This window comes from Pseudophryne corroboree, chromosome 4 (genome assembly GCF_028390025.1).
Source record: "Pseudophryne corroboree isolate aPseCor3 chromosome 4, aPseCor3.hap2, whole genome shotgun sequence".
Classification (NCBI taxonomy): Eukaryota; Metazoa; Chordata; class Amphibia; order Anura; family Myobatrachidae; genus Pseudophryne; species Pseudophryne corroboree.
In genome coordinates, this window is record NC_086447.1 from 611,800,663 (window position 1) to 611,820,685 (window position 20,023).

Genomic DNA, 20,023 nt, shown 5'->3' on the forward strand with positions numbered 1-20,023 from the left:
GCCCCGACAGAGGAATTTCAACTGGGTCGATTCCTACATTTCCTGCAAACAGGATTATCTATGGGCCTCAAATTAGGGTCCATTAAGGTTCAAATTTCGGCCCTGTCGATTTTCTTCCAGAAAGAATTGGCTTCAGTTCCTGAAGTCCAGACTTTTGTAAAAGGAGTACTACATATACAGCCCCCGGTTGTGCCCCCAGTGGCACCGTGGGATCTCAATGTAGTTTTGGATTTTCTCAAATCCCATTGGTTTGAGCCACTCAAATCGGTAGATTTGAAATATCTTACATGGAAAGTAACCATGCTACTGGCCCTGGCTTCAGCCAGGAGAGTGTCGGAATTGGCGGCTTTATCGTATAAAAGCCCATATCTGATTTTCCATTCGGACAGGGCAGAATTGAGGACGCGTCCTCATTTTCTGCCTAAGGTGGTATCAGCGTTTCACCTGAACCAGCCTATTGTGGTGCCTGCGGCTACTAGCGATTTGGAGGATTCCAAGTTGCTGGACGTTGTCAGAGCATTGAAAATATATATTTCAAGGACGGCTGGAGTCAAAAAATCTGACTCGCTGTTTATACTGTATGCACCCAACAAGCTGGGTGCTCCTGCTTCTAAGCAGACGATTGCTCGTTGGATTTGTAGCACAATTCAACTGGCACATTCTGTGGCAGGCCTGCCACAGCCTAAATCTGTCAATGCCCACTCCACAAGGAAGGTGGGCTCATCTTGGGCGGCTGCCCGAGGGGTCTCGGCATTACAACTCTGCCGAGCAGCTACGTGGTCAGGGGAGAACACGTTTGTAAAATTCTACAAATTTGATACCCTGGCTAAGGAGGACCTGGAGTTCTCTCATTCGGTGCTGCAGAGTCATCCGCACTCTCCCGCCCGTTTGGGAGCTTTGGTATAATCCCCATGGTCCTGACGGAGTCCCCAGCATCCACTAGGACGTCAGAGAAAATAAGAATTTACTCACCGGTAATTCTATTTCTCGTAGTCCGTAGTGGATGCTGGGCGCCCATCCCAAGTGCGGATTGTCTGCAATACTTGTACATAGTTATTGTTACAAAAAAATCGGGTTGTTTATTGTTGTGAGCCATCTTTTCAGAGGCTCCTACGTTATCATACTGTTAACTGGGTTCAGATCACAAGTTGTACGGTGTGATTGGTGTGGCTGGTATGAGTCTTACCCGGGATTCAAAATCCTTCCTTATTGTGTACGCTCGTCCGGGCACAGTATCCTAACTGAGGCTTGGAGGAGGGTCATAGGGGGAGGAGCCAGTACACACCACCTAGTGGTCAAACTTTTAAATTTTGTGCCCTGTCTCCTGCGGAGCCGCTATTCCCCATGGTCCTGACGGAGTCCCCAGCATCCACTACGGACTACGAGAAATAGAATTACCGGTGAGTAAATTCTTATTATATATATATATATATATATCTCGACACACACACACCTCAAAGAAATAAAGGGAACACTAAAATAACACATCCTAGATCTGAATGAATGAAATATTCTTGCTAAATACTTTGTTCTTTACATAGTTGAATGTGCTGACAACAAAATCACACAAAAATTATCAATGGAAATCAAATTTATTAACCCATGGAGGTCTGGATTTGGAGTCACACTCAAAATGAAAGTGGAAAAACACACTACAGGCTGATCCAACTTTGATGTAATGTCCTTAAAACAAGTCAAAATGAGGCTCAGTAGTGTGTGTGGTCTCCACGTGCCTGTATGACCTCCCTACAACGCCTGGGCATGCTCCTGATGAGGTGGTGGATGGTCTCCTGAGGGATCTCCTCTCAGACCTGGACTAAAGCATCCGCCAACTCCTGGACAGTCTGTGGTGCAACGTGGCGTTGGTGGATGGATGGATGGAGCGAGACATGATGTCCCAGATGTGCTCAATTGGATTCAGGTCTGGGGAATGGGCGGGCCAGTCCATAGCATCAATGCCTTCGTCTTGCAGGAACTGCTGTCACACTCCAGCCACATGAGGTCTAGCATTGTCTTGCATTAGGAGGAACCCAGGGCCAACCGCACCAGCATATGGTTTCACAAGGGGTCTGAGGATCTCATCTCGGTACCTAATGGCAGTCAGGCTACCTCTGGCGAGCACATGGAGGGCTGTGCGGCCCCCCAAAGAAATGCCACCCCACACCATTACTGACCCACTGCCAAACCGGTCATGCTGGAGGATGTTGCAGGGAGCAGAACATTCTCCTTGGCGTCTCCAGACTCTGTCCTGTCTGTCACATGTGCTCAGTGAGAACCTGCTTTCATCTGTGAAGAGCACAGGGCGCCAGTGGCGAATTTGCCAATTTTGGTGTTCTCTGGCAAATGCCAAACGTCCTGCACGGTGTTGGGCTGTAAGCACAACCCCCACCTGTGGACGTCGGGCTCTCGTACCACCCTCATGGAGTCTGTTTCTGATCATTTGAGTAGACACATGCACATTTGTGGCTTGCTGGAGGTGATTTTGCAGGGCTCTGGCAATGCTCCTCCTTTTCCTCCTTGCACAAAGGCGGAGGTAGCGGTCCTACTGCTGGCTTGTTGCCCTCCTACGGCCTCCTCCACGTCTCCTGATGTACTGGCTTGTCTCCTGGTAGCGCCTCCATGCTCTGGACACTACGCTGACAGACACAGCAAACCTTCTTGCCACAGCTTGCATTGATGTGCCATCCTGGATGAACTGCACTACCTGAGCCACTTGTGTGGGTTGTAGACTCAGTCTCATGCTACCACTAGAGTGAAAGCACCGCCAGCTTTCAAAAGTGACCAAAACATCAGCCAGAAAGCATAGGAACTGAGAAGTGATCTGTGGTCACCACCTGCAGAACAACTCCTTTATTGGGGGTGTCTTGCTAATTGCCTATAATTCCCACCTGTTGTCTATTCCATTTGCACAACAGCATGTGAGATTGATTGTCAATCAGTGTTGCTTCCCAAGTGGACAGTTTGATTTCACAGAAGTGTGATTGACCTGGAGTTACATTGTGTTGTTTAAGTGTCCCCTTTATTTTTTCGAGCAGTGTGTGTGTGTGTGTGTGTGTGTGTGTGTGTGTGTGTGTGTGTGTGTGTGTGTGTGTGTGTCTGTATATATATATATATATATATATATATATATATATATATCACATTCTGTATCTGGAAACCCCCTGCGTTTGCCCCTGTAATGGTAAAATATTTCCACTGTACCGTACCATATGTCATCTTCAATGGAGTGTAAATGGGCAGGACATGCACATACTGCCCCTGTAAGCTGTCCTACTTAGTAAATATGTATAACAATTTGTTATTATTCTATTAAATTGGCTGTCATCAAATGAGGGCCTATAACCAATCAATAAAAATAATACAATTAGGCAGGCTGGGGGTGGCTGTTACTGTTGTGCCTAGGGGCACCCTCTCCCCTAAATCCGCCCCTGCCTGGACTGCAGCTACACATCTATAAGACCACTATAAGGCTGGGTGTATTGCACCTCACAGCCAGACATCTGCTCTGATATGAAGGTTAGAAGACAGAGAGGCGACTGCTGTTTGCAGTATTTAAAAAAAATATAAAAATTTATATTGAAAGGAAAAACAGGACTTGCTCATGACTTGCTATCAAAAGAACATATTAATTATTAAAGTTGGTGAGCGAAAACAAAACATTGCAGCAGAAAAAGTCCAAAGAAACACTAACCTAGGCTAAAGACTGTAATTGTATTATAGTTATGGCTTATCCATTGTACTTAGAGAGAGTAGGGACAAACATATACAGTATGTGATTTTTTTCACTTAGAAGAGAGCATTTTATTTATAATGCTGTATTTGCACTGTGCCCTCTGCAAGCAGGCTGCCTACGAAGCTCTATATCTTAAAGGCTTGACTTGTTTTCAAACCAAGCTTTCAGAATCCTTGGCCTGCTTCCTCTGTATCTCGCAGTTCTGTTTTTCAGGCTGCAGGAGGTTTTCCCGAGACAGCAAACAACACTAAACAAAATAATCCCAGAAGCATAGGGTTCTCGAACAACCATGGATATTCTTTACAGCTGACCTGTTGTGAGGTCCAATTATATTATTTCTTTGCTTTGCAACACAGTGCCTTAAGCACTAAGTAGTAAAGCAAAGAAATAACATTATCAGATCTTTTGACAGTTCAGCTGTAAACAGTTTTTGTTAAGCTACATGGTTGGAAAGTCAAATGAAGCACAATGCATCTCTGATGAAAGCGTCAGATTGGCATGCACAGTAGGCTTGATTCATGTCTGTAAGTAAACCACAAAAGGGAAGCAAATGGGCACAAACCATGCTGCAGTGCAGTTGGGGTAGATGTAAAGTTCAAAGATATTTACAGTAGATGTGGGTGGGGTGTGTTCAAACTAAAATCTGAATTACAATATAAAAATAAAGCTAACATGTGTCAGCTACACGCGAAAGCAGTCAATATTTACCTTGCACAGAAAAAAACAAATGTATTTTCTCCCCTTGCATGGCAAGTTGCAACATGGCTTGTCCAGACACAAAGTTGTTGTTTTTTGCTTTAATTACAAACAAGAATCAGGCCCAGTTTATGACAAAGTTACAATGAGATGTACTGAATCGCTGTTTGTAGGTACAAGAAGTAACATTCTATTGCAGTGTTTCCAAAACTGTGTGCTCTGGAATGCTGCAGCACATTCGCAGAGGTGATGGGGGTGAGTGTTATTAAATTATTTGGGACGGCATCTTTGTAGGCAGCCATTTACATGGGCTTAACTACTTATTCCAACACTTGTGAAAATAGGATTTTAATACCTACTGGTAAATCCTTTTCTCGTAGTCCATAAGGGATATTGGGGGAAACTAGTATGATGGGTATAGACGGGGGCCAAAGGAGCCAGTGCACTTTAAGTTTCTTCAATTGGGTGTGCTGGCTCCTCCGCTCTATGCCCCCTCCCACAGGCAGTTATAGGTAAAAACGTGCCAGAAGGAGAAAGGACATACATGAGAAGGAACATGATAACAGAAAAAGGTAGTGAGATTTACCCACCAGCACACCACAATGATACAACCACCAGCAACGGCTGGTAACAACAGCAGCAACAGCTTAACAGGTAACTATAGAACAAGAACGTGCAAAAAAGTCCACGCACTGAGGCGGGCGCCCAATATCCCTTATGGACTACGAGAAAAGGATTTACCGGTAGGTATTAAAAACCTATTTTCTCGATCATCCATAAGGGATATTGGGGAGACTTAGTACGATGGTGACTTCCCAAAGCTTCCAGAACGGGCGGGAACATGCGGAGACTGCTGCAGCACCGCCTGCCCAAACTGGGTATCCTCTTTGACCAGTGTATCAAATTTGAAGAATTTCACAAACGTGTTTTTCCCCACCAGGTAGCAGCTCTGCATAGTTGCAAGGCTGAGACTCCACGGGCAGCTGCCCAGGAAGAGCCCACTGATCTTGTAGAGTGGGCCTTTAGAGACTTAGGAACAGGTAAGGCTTCCGACAAATAGGCCTGTTGGATAGTAAGCCGAATCCAAAGAGCAATGTACTGCTTTGAAGCAGGGCAACCCTTTTTCTGTGCATCATAGAACACGAACAAGGAATCCGTTTTTCTGACCCGAGCTGTGCGCTTAACATAAATCTTCAAGGCACGCACAGCATCCAATGCCTCCGGAGGAGCAGAAGCGTCAGAACTGGACGGAAACACAATAGGCTGATTCAGATGAAACGCGGAGACAACATTTGGCAGGAACTGCTGTCTAGTCCGGAGCTCCGCATCTGTCCTCGTAAAAAACCAAGTATGGACTTTTACACGATAAGGCCCACAAGTCTGAAACACGTCGAGCAGAAGCTAGGGCCAGTAACATCACCATCTTCCACGTGAGGTACTTGTCTTCTACCGTCATCAGAGGTTCAAAGCAGGAGGACTGTAAAAAACCCAACACTACATCCAAATCCCAGGGTTCCGTAGACGGCACAAAAGGTGGTTGTATGTGGAGTACCCCTTGCAAGAAGGTCTGAACTTCAGGCAACACTGCCAATTTCTTCTAGAAGAAAATTAAATCTGGACCTTAATGGAACCCAGACGTAAGCCTTTATACATACCAGTCTGCAGGAAACGTCCCAAGTAAATACTGCAGGCAGATACGTGCCTTCCTCGCACCAAGAGACATATCTTCTCCAGATATGAGGATAGTGTTTCGACGTCACAGGTTTTCTGGCCTGAACCATGGTAGCAATAACCTTTTTGGAAAGGCCCTTGTGAGCCAGGATGTTCCGCTCAACTTTCATGCTGTCAAATGAAGTCGCTGTAAGTCCAGGTAGACGAACAGTCCTTGATGAAGAAGATCTCTTGTTAGTGGTAGAGGCCAAGGGTCTCCGACGGACATGTCCAGAAGATCCGCGTACCACGCCTTCTGAGGCCAATCCGGGGCAATCAGAATTGCCTGGACACATTGATGCCTGATTCGCTTTAGCCCCCTTTGGAGCAATTAAATCGGAGGAAACAGGTAAACCAGCCGGTACGGCCAAGGTGACGTCAGTGCGTCCACTGCCCTCGCCTGAGGGTCCATGGTCCGTGAGCAGTACTAGGGAAGTTTCTTGTTGAGCCGAGAAGCCATCAAGTCTATTTGTGGGCAATCCCATGGGTCGATGATCTGTTGGAACACCAGATGGTGGAGCCCCCAACTCCTCCAGGTGGAGATCGTGACGACTCAGGAATGAAGATGGCTGACATTGCTCTTGCATTGCTTTCCGCCCAGAGGAGTATTTTTGACACCTCTTGCATGCAGGCTCTGCTTTTTGTGCCTCCTTGACGATTGATAAACGCTACTGCCGTGGCGTTGTCCCAACTGTACCTGGATCGCGTGATCCCTGAGCAGAAGAGAGGCCTGAAGCAGAGCATTGTAGATCGCCCAAAGTTCCAGAATGTTGATCAGAAGGAGGGCCTCGTGGGCCGACCACCTGCCCTGGAACTGCGCTCCTTGGGTGACCGCTTCCCATTCCCGTAGACTGGTATCTGTCGTGAGGCGGGTCCAATCCTAAATCCCGAAACTCCGGCCCTCCAGGAGATTGGAGGACCACCACAGGAGGGAAATCCTGGCCTGAGGTGACAGGTGAATCATCCGGTGCATCTGGAGATGCGATCCGGACCACACTTGCTCAGGAGATCCAATTGAAATGTTCTAGTATGGAACCTCCCATACTGGATCGCCTCGTATTAGGCAACCATTTTCCCCAGCAATCTTATGCAAAGATGGATGGACACTCGAGTCGGCCGGAGCACCATGCTGACCATCTCCTGAAGTGTTTTCGCCTTGTCCTCTGGTAGAAACACCTTCTGGGCCACAATATCCAGCAACATCCCCAGGAACAGGAGTCTCTGAGGTGGCTCCAGGTGGAACTTCTGCAAGTTGAGGATCCACCATGGTCCGAAAGAAGATGGATGCTGCAGTCGATACGGAGCAACAAAAGCTCCCTGGATCGTGCCTTTATCAGAAGATCGTCCAGATAAGGGACCACATTGACCCCCTGGACCCACAGTTGGAACATCATCTCCGCCATCACCTTTGTGAATACCCTCAGGGCTGTGGACAGGCCGAAGGGTACTGTTGCAATTGGAAGTGATTGTCCAGTAGGGCAAACCACAGGTACGCCTGATGAGGCGGCCAAATTGGAATATGGAGATAGGCATACTTAATATCGAAGGAGACCATAAATTCCTGTACTTACAGGCCCGCAATCACTGCTCATAGGGATTACATCTTGAACTTGAACACCTTCAAGTAAGGATTCAAGGATTTGAGATTCAAAATGGGTCTGACCGAACCATCCGGTTTCGGCAACACAAACAGGTTTGAGTAAAACCCCATGCCGCGTTGCGGTAGTGGTACTGGACAATAACGCGGGACTGAACCAACTTTCGTATTGCCTGTTGCAACGTAACTTGCATATCCTCCACTCCTGGTAAGCTTGATTTGAAAAATCATTGAGGGGGAGTACTGTCAAACTCCAGCCTGTAGCCCTGAGAAACGAGATCTCTGACCCAGGTATCCTGGCAGGAGGTCTCCCAGACGCGGCTGAAGCAGCACAGTCGAGCTCCCACCTCGAGATCCCCTTGGGGTGGGTGGGCACTGTCATATGGAAGCAGAGCCGGTGGACTGTTCCTGAGAACTGGTGCTTGCAGGTTTTCTGGACTTAACTCTGGTGCCTCTAGCCGCATTGGAGGCACCTCTGGCCTTAGATCGAAATCTGCATGACCGAAAGGACTGGACAGACTGTCCCGGATAGGAGCGTCTCGCCAGCGGGGCACAGAGGGGAGAAATGTAGATTTCACAGCTGTAACTTTGGAAATCCAGGTATCCAATTTGACCCCAAAAAGCCATTCCCCCGAAAAGGGGAGGGATTCCACACTACATTTGGATTCTGCGTCCAAAATCCACAGATGCAACCACAAGGCCCTGCGCGCCGACACAGCCATGGCAGAAGTCTGAGCATTAATGTTTCCCATCTCCTTGAGCGAATCACAGAAGACACGTGTAGTGTCCTAAATGTGCTTCAGGAGGGTTACAATAGTAACTAAGGGCATATCCCCCGAGAGGCCCCCTGAATTTGAGTGGCCCAGGAATGAATAGAATGGGTCATCCAGCAACCCGCAATGACCGGTCTTTGTGATATACCGACTGCTGTCTATATAGATTTTAGGGTAGTCTCAATCTTCCTATCCCCTGGATCCTTCATGGTAAAGGAGCCTGGGGCAGGAAGCACGCTTTTTCAGACAGGCGAGATACTGAGACATCCACCCCAGGGGGTTTCTCCCAAAACTTTCTATCTTCAGGAGCAAATGGGAAAGTGCGCAAAAACTTTTTAGCCGTTTGGAATTTTGTGTCTGGATTTTTCAAGGCCTGTTTGAATAAGTTATCCAACTCTGTAGAATCAAGGAAAGTGACATTAGGCTTGTTTCATACAAAGAAAAATGACTGCTGTGAGTTGGGGGCTCCACTGCCGTTAGCAGCCACATACAGTACATTCTCACGACAGGAGAAGGTACCAGCAGCTAATGCCATACAAACCCAAAGAAGCTAAGGGCTAAGTGCGTCAGGGTGGGCACCCTGTGGAACCCAGTGTCCCTCGCAGAAAGAGATTTAACAAAGGTAATTTCTTACCATAAATCTACTTTTCTGTAGTGAGGTACACTGGGGTTCCACAGGGATAACATCGGGGATGTCCTAAAGCAGTTCCATATGGGAGGAACCCGGAATCCAAAGGAGGCATTCCTGATAGGCGGAAGTATCGAAGGCATAGAACCTTATGAACGTGTTTACTGAGGACCACATAGCCGCCTTGCACAACTGTTCAAGGGTCGGACAACGGCGGGCCGCCCAAGAAGGTCCAACTGACAGAGTAGAATGGGCTTTGATGGTAGCAGGAGCTGGAAGGCCAGCCTGTACATAAGCATGTGCAATCACCCTTCTAATCCATCTGGCCAAGGTCTGCTAATTAGCAGGCCAGCCACGTTTGTGAAAACCAAAAAGGACAAAGAGGGAATCAGATCTCCTAAGAGAAGCTGTTCTCTTCACATAAATACGGAGAGCACGCACCTGGAGAGGTAAATTCCAGAGCCACAATTTCCTGGTTAAGGTGGAAAGACGACACCACCTTAGGCAAATAACCAGGACGAGTTCTAAGAACCGCACGGTCACGGTGAAAAAGCTGAAAGGGTGACCGATAGGACAAGGCACCCAAGTCTGAAACCCGTCTAGCAGAGGCAATAGCCAGCAATAACAAGACTTTAAGAGTAAGCCACTTAAGGTCCACAGACTCAAGAGGTTCAAACGGAGACTCTAGTAAGGTGTCCAGAACAACCGACAAATCCCAAGGAGCCACAGGCGGAACATAGGGAGGTTGAATCCGTAAAACACCCTGAGTGAATGTATGAACATCAGGGAGAGTCGCAATTTTTTCTCTGAAACCATATCGACAAGGCAGAAATATGAACCTTGAGGGAGTCCAGACGAAGGCCTAAGTCCAGGCCCTGTTGCAGGAAAGCCAAAAGATTGGCAATAATGAACTTGAATGCATCAATAGTGCTTAGCAGGACACCACGTGAAGTAAGAATTCCAAACCCTATAATAAATTCAAGCAGAAGCTGGTTTACAGGCTTTCAACATAGTCTGAATGACCGCCTAAGAAAATCCTTTGGCCCTCAGTACGGAAGCTTCAAGAGCCATGCCGTCAAAGCCAGCCGGGCCAAATCCTGGTGGACACAAGGGCCCTGAACGAGGAGGTCTAGGCATTGCGGAAAAAGAAGAGGACGCCCTATCGAGAGACCCTGCAGGTCTGACAACCAATGCTGTCTGGGCCACGCTGGAGCGATTAGAAGTAGTATTCCTCCTTCTTGCTTGAACTTCCATATCACCCTGGGCAGAAGTGACACCATAGGGAACACGTACAGCAGCCGAAAGATCCATGGAATTGCCAGTGCGTCCACGAATGCTGCTTGAGGATCCCTTGTCCTTGCTCCGAAGACTGGAACCTTGTGATTGTGTTGAGATGCCATCAGGTCTACATCTGGTAGGCCCCACTTGTCCACTAGGAGTTAAAAGACTTCCGGATGAAGACTCCACTCTCTGGCGTGTACGTCCTGACGACTGAGGAAGTCCGCTTCCCAGTTGAGGACTCCCGGAATGAACACTGCTGATATGGCTGGTAGATGGCGTTCCGCCCAACGAAGGATTTTTGATACTTCCATCATTGCCATGCGGCTTCGAGTGCCGCCTTGATGATTGATGTACGTCACCATGGTGGCGTTGTCTGACTGTACTTGAACAGGCCTGTTCTGTACTAGAGGTAGGTCTAGTGTCAAAGCATTGAACAGTGCCCGCAATTCCAGAATGTTTATCGGGAAGAGAGATTCCTCCCTGGTCCACCAACCCTGAAGTAAGTGTTGCTCCAACACCGCGCCCCAGCCCCGCAGACTGGCATCAGTCGTCAGAAGAACCCAGTTGGAGATCCAGAAGGGACGACCTCTGCTCAGTTGCTGGTCCTGTAGCCACCAGCTCAGTGACAGGCGGACCTCCGGAATCAAGGAGATCATGTGAGTCCTGATCCGGTGAGGCAGGCCATCCCACTTGGAGAGAATCAACTTCTGCAGAGGGCGGGAATGAAATTGAGCGTACCCAACCATGTCAAAAGCCAACACCATGAGGGCTGGTACTTGCATTGCCGAGTGTACCGACACACGTGGGCGAGAGAGGAAGCATCTTATCTTGTCCTGAAGTTTCAGGACCTTCTCTGGAGACAAAAACAAACACTGGTTGTGGGTGTCCAATAGTGCTCCCAGGTGCACCATGCTCTGAGCAGAGACCAAAGAAGATTTCTTCCAGTTTATGAGCCACCCGTGGGCTTGCAGGTATTGGACCGTCAGTTCCAGATGACAGAGGAGAACATCTGGAGAGTTTGCCACGATCAACAAGTCATCCAGATACGGCAGGATCCTGATACCCTGATGGCGGAGTAGAGCCGTCATGACCGCCAAGACCTTGGTGAAAAGTCTTGGAGCTGTGGTCAGACCGAAAGGTAAGGCCTGTAAATTTCAAATGTAGGTTGCCAATAGCAAACCGCAATAGGTATATGCAGGTAAGCATCCTGTATGTCCAGCAATACCATATAGTCCTTGGGCTCCAAAGCCAGAACAATAGAGCTAAGAGTTTCCATACGGAATTTGGATACCTTCACAAATTTGTTCAAAGACTTACGGTTTAGAATGGGCTGAGAGGACCCATTCGGTTTCAGGACTAGGAACAGCGTGGAATAGTACCACATGCCTCTCTGAGCCAGAGGCACTGGCACTATCACTCCTGTATCCAAGAGAGATTGTACCACTATACAGAGAGTTTTGCTTTTACCTGATCCAAAGGGATGTTTGTTGAGCAAAACTGTCGAGGGGGACGTTTCTTGAAAGAGATGGCGTATCCGTGAGAGACGACTTCCCTTACCCAGGCGTCCGAAGTGGTCTGTAACCACACCTGAGCAAACCGTAGAAGTCGGCCTCCCACTCTGGGATCCCCCAGGGGAGGCCCGCCCCATCATGCAGCAGGCTTGTCTATTTTGGCAGGCTGACGGTAGTTCCGCTTCAACTTCCTGAACCCAGGCTTCAATAGCTTTTGCCGCCCAAGAAGCCGCAATAGTGGGTCTATGCACAGCTGCAGCAAGAGTGTAAATGGACTTCAAGCAACCCTCCACACGCTTATCCGCAGGTTCCTTCAGCGCGGTAACGGTAGTGACAGGCAGAGCAGAAGAAACCACCAGACGCGCAACTTGTGAATCCACCGGCGGAGGTGTTAACCAATCTTTACTTAACTCTGCAGCGAGGGGCTAACGAGCTATTTTCAGGGCTGCCTAGCACAGCCCTCCCTGTTAGCTGCCTGCACTGCAGGCACAAACTTACAAACTGAGCTCCTGTGCATGGAGGCGGGGTAACAGATGAGGCGGGGCTGTGCATCTTGGGAACAGTCAAAGCTTTTAGCCTGTTGGTGCCTCGGATCAAGATCCAACTCTACACCCCGATGTTATCCCTGTGGAACCCGAGTGTACCCCGCTGCAGAAATTATGAAACTCTAGGGCGCCGTGATTCAAAAAAGTTTGGGAACCAATGTGTTAACCCTTTCATATCTGAAGGTTGTTTGCTATGGAATGATTAGGCAACTTATAACTTGCGAACAAAAGACTGAATTAGTGTTTTTGCTTATATGGTTTTAAGGAAGGAACATCAGGATGACTCAGGCACAGTACTAAATTGGGAAGTTGGGCCTAATCATAGCTTAGCAAACCACATACAGATATAGGTTAAGTGTTAACCCAGAGGTTCTCAAACACGGTCCTCAAGGCACCCCAACGGTCCAGGTTTTTAGTATATCTATGCTTGGCTACAGTTGACATAATTAGTGCCTCATACAATTAGATATAACCATCTGTGCTGAACCTGGGATATACTTAAAACCTGAAATGCTGGGGTGCCTTGAGGCATGCGTTTGAGAACCTCTGGGTTAACCTATACAAGTATTTCCTAAATCATGTTTTATTACACATGCAAATTATTTGTGATGTATTGAATTAGTATCTTTCCCGAGATGTGGCCTCCAGTAATACTATTCAAACGTCTCATGTTATGTGTTTGTTCTTGACAATTAGTGAAAACATTAATAACGGTGATTAGATCTAAGCTGCAGGGTTACAGAATGGTGTTAGTGTAGAATTATTCTCAGAATGAGTCTTAAACTATTTAAAATTAAAAGGTTTTCTAGATTCTACTTATACATTAAAGCAACTTAACAAAGCAAATGCTTTTACCTTCCTTGTCTAAATGCTGTAATTGCTTCAATCCAGAAGGGTACCATGTGAGGTAACACAAATTGGGATTTTTCAATTAGCTTTTCAGCCAAGGACAGAACTTTCTCATCAAGATCTGTAGAAAGACAAATCATTACACATTGGAACCAGTAGCTGACCAATTGCCTAAACATAATTAAGGGCAAACAAAAAAAAATATTTAAAGCTGTCCACAATCACTTCATAATTATAGTGTTTGTCGTTTTAAAAGAAGTGCCACAATTATGTAAGACAAGACATTGTCCAATTTGCTTAGGATAGGTTTGTCTTCTATATGTGAGAGGTGAGCTGGCCACAGGATTGGTATGGGATCCAGACAGAATTCCGGCAACGAGCGCAGCGTGTCCCCTCGCAGGCTCCCCACACTTTGGGCCCGGTGGCGACCTTGGGTCATCACACTATTATAGTCCCTCTCAAGTAGTGGCGTGGACCACCACCCGAGTGGGAATTACGGGCTTGGAACGGGATTCCGTAGTCGGTATCCTGGCTGCCAGGATCCAGACAGCTGGTAATTTAACTGCATACCCATTGGATGTCTGCTGTGGTGTCCATTAAACAACTAAGTAACCTGTTTTAATACTATGCATTTAAAATATTCTTACTTACTCCTTTGGGTAGCAACACACTTTGAATTGCAATTTGTTATGATTTGAGTTGCATATTGATATTTTTAAAAGTTGCATTTAGATATTTTTAAAAGTCATCCTGGAATTATCATACCTCCTATAATAAATCTTATTTAGCAGTTACATTGCTTATATTTGAAAGTTCTCACCTAGGGGGTCTGCATACTGTCAGAGCAGTGTATAAGGCAATAACATTAAGTGGTCAGAGGGTGTCACAGCTTGGATTTCTGCAGGGTGTCAGACAGGAACATTAGGAGGGCACAGGGTCATAGGCGCCGATTCCATGGGTGCTACCGGGCCCGAGCACCCACGGGCAATGAGGAGCACCCATGGAACCAGAAACTGACCCAGTTACCGCTAGTCGTCGCAGCCCCCGCAGTGGATTGAGATACTCTGGGGGCTGCGGAAGAGCTTACGTACAGTGCAGTGTAAAAAAAAGCCCCACCAAAAATGGGTGCCGCCAAGGAGGAGGCAGACGCTAGAGGTCACATTAAGGATTTTTTTTTACACTGCACTGGAGCTTCTTCAGCCCCCAGCGCATCTCAATCTACTGCTGGGGCTACTGCGGCTAGCAGCAGTGGCGGAACTATCACCAAGCACCACCCTCCCCCAGGATGCAGTGTGTGTTACCATGGCAACCCCCCATATGTTTATCACCATGCCTCTCTCCTCCAGGACCCATTGTATGTATGTGTGTGGTACCAGGCCCCACTCACCCAGGACCCACTGTATTTACAGTATGTGTACGTATATGACACCATGCCCCCCCCTCCACCAGGACCCACTGTATGTATGTGTGTGACACAACAGGCCCCCCTCCACCATAACCCACTGTATGAGTGTGTGTCACCATGCCCCCCAGTATATGTATCACCAAGCCCCCCCCCCTCTCCCAGGATGCAGTGTGTGTTACCATGGCAACCCCCCCATATGTTTATCAAAATGCCCCCCCTCCTCCATGACCCACTATATGTGTGTTTGTCACCATGACCCGCCTCCCCAGTATGTGTATCACCATGCTCCCCACTCCCATAGGACCCACTGTATATCAAACCCTCCAACTGTACCTTTTTTCTATGATCTGTACCGATTTTTGGCTCTCCAAACTTCCATTGAATGTATAGGAAAAGGGGCGTGACCACGCCCCCTTTTCAAATTTGTACCGCTTTTTATGTGTAAATTGTTGGAGGGTATGGTACATGTGTGTCACCATCCACCTCCCCCCAGAATGTATATCACAATGCCCCCTCCCCTTGGACCTACTGTATGTGGGTGTCACAATGATCCCCCCTCTCCCCCCCTGGTATGTGTGTCACCTTGTCCTCCTCCAAGGATCCAGTGTGTATATATGTCACCATGCCCCCACCCCAAGCCCTAGTATGTGTATCACCATCTTCCCCCTAGTATGTGTCACCATGTCATCCCCCCCAGGACCCAGTGGTGTTTGAGTCACCATGCCCCTCAGGCCCTGGTATGTGTATCATCATGTTGTCCCCCCCCGGGCCCCAGTATGTGTCCCCATGTCATCCACCCAGAGCCCAATGTGTGTCCTCCCTCCCTGAGGTGTGTTGGTGGGGTCCCTAAGCATATTTTTGCACTTGGGCCGACCACGGGCAAGTTCCGCCACTCGCTAGCAGTATACTTAGTGATGCCCGCACCCACCCTCCCATACTTTGTTGGCAACGCGCATGAAACCCCTGGCAATGTGCTGAAGACTCCTGAAAATGCGCAGGAAACCGCTCACAATGCGCAGGACACCCCGGCGAGCATGGAACCCAAAGCATGAAACCCCTGACAACGTGCATGAAACCCTTGGCAACGAGCATGAGACTCCTGACAACAGGCAGGTAATTTAAAAGTAATTAGAAGCTTTACTGTGTTGCATCATTTGTAAGGGGCACTATTGTGCGTGTGGCATAAAATGGTGTCAGGGCCATAACTGTGTGTGGCATAATATGTAATTGACATTACAGTGTGTGGCATAATGCATATTGGGCATTACAGTGTGTTGCATATTGTGTAATTGGCATTAGTCATTGCTGCAGCTACCCATTTATTCCCGTTGCCGCCTCCCGACGAGCCCGACCAGCAAAAACATAAATCGCCATCTATGCAAAGGGTGGGTGAGTGCAAAGCTGGCCGTGTATGGGCAGTAGCATTAGGCTGTCAGACAGTAGTAATATGATGTGTTCGGGTGTCCTCACCTCAGGGTTGTTGAAGAGCCCGGTCTTGTGTGGCCGGGTGCCCGGGCACTCGGGGATTAGGGAGCTGGTCTCTGGTAGTCTCCATGTGATCGGGCAGTATCCTCCTCCTCGACCCACTCCCAGGGCCATATACCCGGGGCTCTCTCTCTACTGTGTCCGGCTGCTGGGAGGGTCTGACTGGAAGACCTCCTCCTCCTCCATGCAGTTGCTGGAGGAGAGGAGCGTTCTTGCTGACGCTTCCTTCTGAATCAGGGCTTGATCAGCAGCCTCTGCCCAGAGTGGTATCTCGGGGTTGTGGGTCCTAAATGCTGCAGAGCGCACATAAAAGTGGCTGTCATCTGAGCACATGGGGGTATAAATGGCCAAGTGGGGTGGTTGCGGACGGTGCCACAAGGCAGATGCGCTGTGTGCTATGCACAGTCTGCCCACCCCTAGTTATGGCCCTGCTTCAAAGTTTACACTTATTGCATTCTGGTTCAGAGTTGAGGAAGTCAAATTACAAGCGCTGCTGAACAGAGGATGTGCAAAGTACCACAGTTAATATCGCAAGGAACAGTTGCATATGTTCGTCAGTTTACAGAAGAGACAAGAAAATTAGCAGAAAAGAAAAAATGACATACTGTAGGCATAAGGTTTTTTGTCAGCCAAGTATGCAGAAAACTAGAAAAATACAGGGGAAGAATACAGGAATCTAAGACAGAGGAACCAACTGTATTGGAGACGGAAAGATGACAATTTTAATTACACCATGTACAATCTAAAAATACTGAACTCTAAATAACTGTCCTCTAAAAAAGTACCTGGAAAAACGTGCATTTCCTGTAAGTTATGGAAAAGAAAAGGAGATCGACGGACTATAGTTGATCTGGTGTTGCTAGCTCTCATCTGCAGCAATTGACCAAGGCCTGCTGTTAGCAGCAACAGCATGGAGCAATATCTGAAAAATAAGGTTTAACAAGCACACAGTGATATGTATCTTTAAATGAAGACAGCACTCACAGACTTTGAAATAATGCAGGGAAGACACCCATAAAGCTTGACGTTTAAATTTATTCAATCGTCCCCAGAAGTGAAATACAACATTACTAAATCTTACCTTTCTACGCACAATCAACATCACTTCAGCTGAGTTGGAAACTTGAAACAATGTATAGCAGTATTATTCAAAAATTGTTACTAAAGGTGCATACAGTGCATGCTGAGCGATGATGTGAAAATCGCTGGATGGAAAATCGCACAGTGCGTACACACTTAGTGATTTTCACCTGGCCCAGCGATTTTACAATACAGACAGATAGTAACCAATGTGAAAAGTGCGCTTGATCTGAGCTTCCGCTGAGGTCATCTACTGCAGACCGCTCTGCTCAGATGACGTCAGCTGCCAGCATTGTTAAACCATCACCATAGCAACTACATAAAAAGCATTAGCAGAATTACACATACTGTACACAAAGAATAATGGTACAGTGGACGGGTTGGGGCTGGGAGACCAGCGCTGGGGATCCCGGCAGTCAGCATACCGACCCCGGGATCCCGGCAACAGAATACTGGTGGTTGCTGCGAGCGCAACAAAGCCCCTTGCGGGCTAGCTGCATTCGACACGCAGCATGCTCGGTGGCTCGCTGCGCTCGCCCATGTTCTATCGGGCTAGCTGCATTCGACACGCAGCATGCTCGGTGGCTCGCTACGCTCACTCATGTTCTATTCCCACTCTATGGGTGTTGTGGACACCCACAAGTGGGAATAGCCCCTATCAGTCGGCATGCCAACTGTCGGGCTGGTAAGCAAGCGGCATCCCAGCATCCCGAGAGGGGAGGGGGGTGTTACGGTCCGGCCGCACTTAAGTCAGAACGGCCAAACCGATAAGGCCAAGGATGATGAATCTTGTGAAGATGAAGAATCCGGAAGAAAAGCCGGGAGAACAATGTCTTGGTTGCGATGGAAAGCAGAAACCACCTTAGGCAAAAAGGAAGGTTTTGTCCTCAAATCACAGTCAGAGGGAAAGGTACGAAGAGGCCTTTGTGACTATAATTTATTCAACAGGTACACCATGGATTCTACATGGAGAAGAGGACCGACCTGCGTGGGTACATAGGTAAGTATGTGTATATGGTGGTGTGGATGTATGTATTAAAGTTATACTTTCAAGGTGTGTGTCTTATGTCTTTATTGGGGTATTTTTTTAGTAGTAGTACTACAGGTACCAGCGGGCCCGGTTTTGCTCCGCATGCTGGTACTTGTGGTTCTCCAAGTACCAGCTTGCGGGGGAGGCTTGCTGGGACTTGTAGTACTGCTACTAAAAAACAATATTCATCACTTTTAACAAAGGCTATCAGCCCCCCATCCGCAGCCCTTGGATGGGGGGGACAGCCTCGGGCTTCACCCCTGGCCCTTGGGTGGCTGGAGGGGGGGACCCCTTGATTTAAGGGGTTCCCACTCCTCCAGGGTACCCCGGCCAGGGGTGACTAGTTGGGTATTTAATGCCACGGCCGCAGGGCGCTGTATAAAAGTGATCCCCGGCTGTGGCATTATCTGTCCAGCTAGTGGAGCCCGGTGCTGGTTTCAAAAATACGGGGGACCCCTACGCTTTTTGTTCCCCGTATTTTTGGAACCAGGACCAGGCGCAGAGCCCGGTGCTGGTTGTTTAAATATGGGGGAACCCCTGACAATTTTCCCCCCATATTTTTTCAACCAGGACCGGCTCAAAGAGCCCGAGGCTGGTTTGGCTTAGGAGGGGGGACCCCACGCAATTTTTGAAATTTTTTTTAACAATTTTTAAATCTTAAGAAAGGTGCACAATAAACCCCAGCACGGATCTCACAGATCCGGCCGAGATTCATTGTGTTAAAGTCGGCAGTGTTTTACAATAAACTCCCGTAAAACACTGCCAAAAAAATACGAATGAATACGAATGACATCGACATCGGTAAATACGAAAATGCAGAATACGACAGCTTAGTAAATTAGTCGTAATAAATTCAAAAAGTTGCAAATTTACACTTTCGATGTCATTCGAGTTTGAACTTTAACCTCAGTCGGGAAAATACGAATTTTTGTAAATATACCCCAGAATCTGAGATTGCAATGTTCTGGCATGGTAGCGGGAGAACGGAACTGCATTGAAGGTCACCACCAATTTCCCTAGCAACTGCACGCATCTGAGTGCCAACAATCGTGGCAGACGAAGAAGAGTGCGTATCCTCGACTGGAGGTCCGCCACCTTGTCCGGAGGAAGAAAAACCCTCTCAGCGACTGTGTTGAAGAGAAGGCCCAGGAACACCATTTGATGTCACGGTAGGAGTTGTGGCTTGGCAAAGTTGATCAGTCAACCGAGTGATTGGAGCATGTCCAACAGCAGGTGTATATGTGTCCGGAGGAGAGCGCCTGGAGTAGCAAGTCGTCCAAGTAAGGAGTGACACTGACACCTAGTCTGGGAGCATGACAATCCCATGAGCCATGATTTTCGTAAATTCTCTGGGAGCCGTGGAGAGGCTGAAAGGAAGGGCCTGGAACTGGTAGTCATAAGGCCCCACTGCAAAGCGTAGAAGATGGTGGTGTCCTTGCCAAATGGGTACATGCAGATATGCATCCTTTATGTCGATAGAAGCTAAATATTCGTTTGCTTCCATTGCCGATATGACAGAGCGAATGGACTCCATCTTGAATTTGTCGAGGTAAAGGTACGGATTTAACAATTTTAAATTGAGGATCGGGCGGAAGGAGCTGTTTGGCTTGTCCACCAGAAACAGAGAGGAGTAGAATCCGAGACTTTGTTGGTGTTGTGGAACTGCCACTATGACCCCTGCCTCGGAAAGAGAGGAAACC

General features: G+C 47.9%; 1 protein-coding gene across 3 annotated transcripts in view; it reads right to left on the bottom strand.

The window, feature by feature from the left end:
* Nucleotides 1-20,023, bottom strand: part of ERMARD (ER membrane associated RNA degradation) — a 433,930-nt gene that overhangs the window by 140,444 nt on the left and 273,463 nt on the right. For all 3 annotated transcript variants that reach the window (XR_010176102.1, XM_063917638.1, XM_063917637.1), the window contains 2 exons: nucleotides 16,999-17,135; nucleotides 13,330-13,444 (listed from right to left, as the gene is read on the bottom strand). Coding sequence is in view for 2 of the 3 variants with exons in the window: in XM_063917638.1 (XP_063773708.1) it covers nucleotides 13,330-13,444; nucleotides 16,999-17,135 (252 nt within the window). In the remaining variant the exon portion in view is untranslated. The remainder of the gene's footprint in view (nucleotides 1-13,329; nucleotides 13,445-16,998; nucleotides 17,136-20,023) is intronic.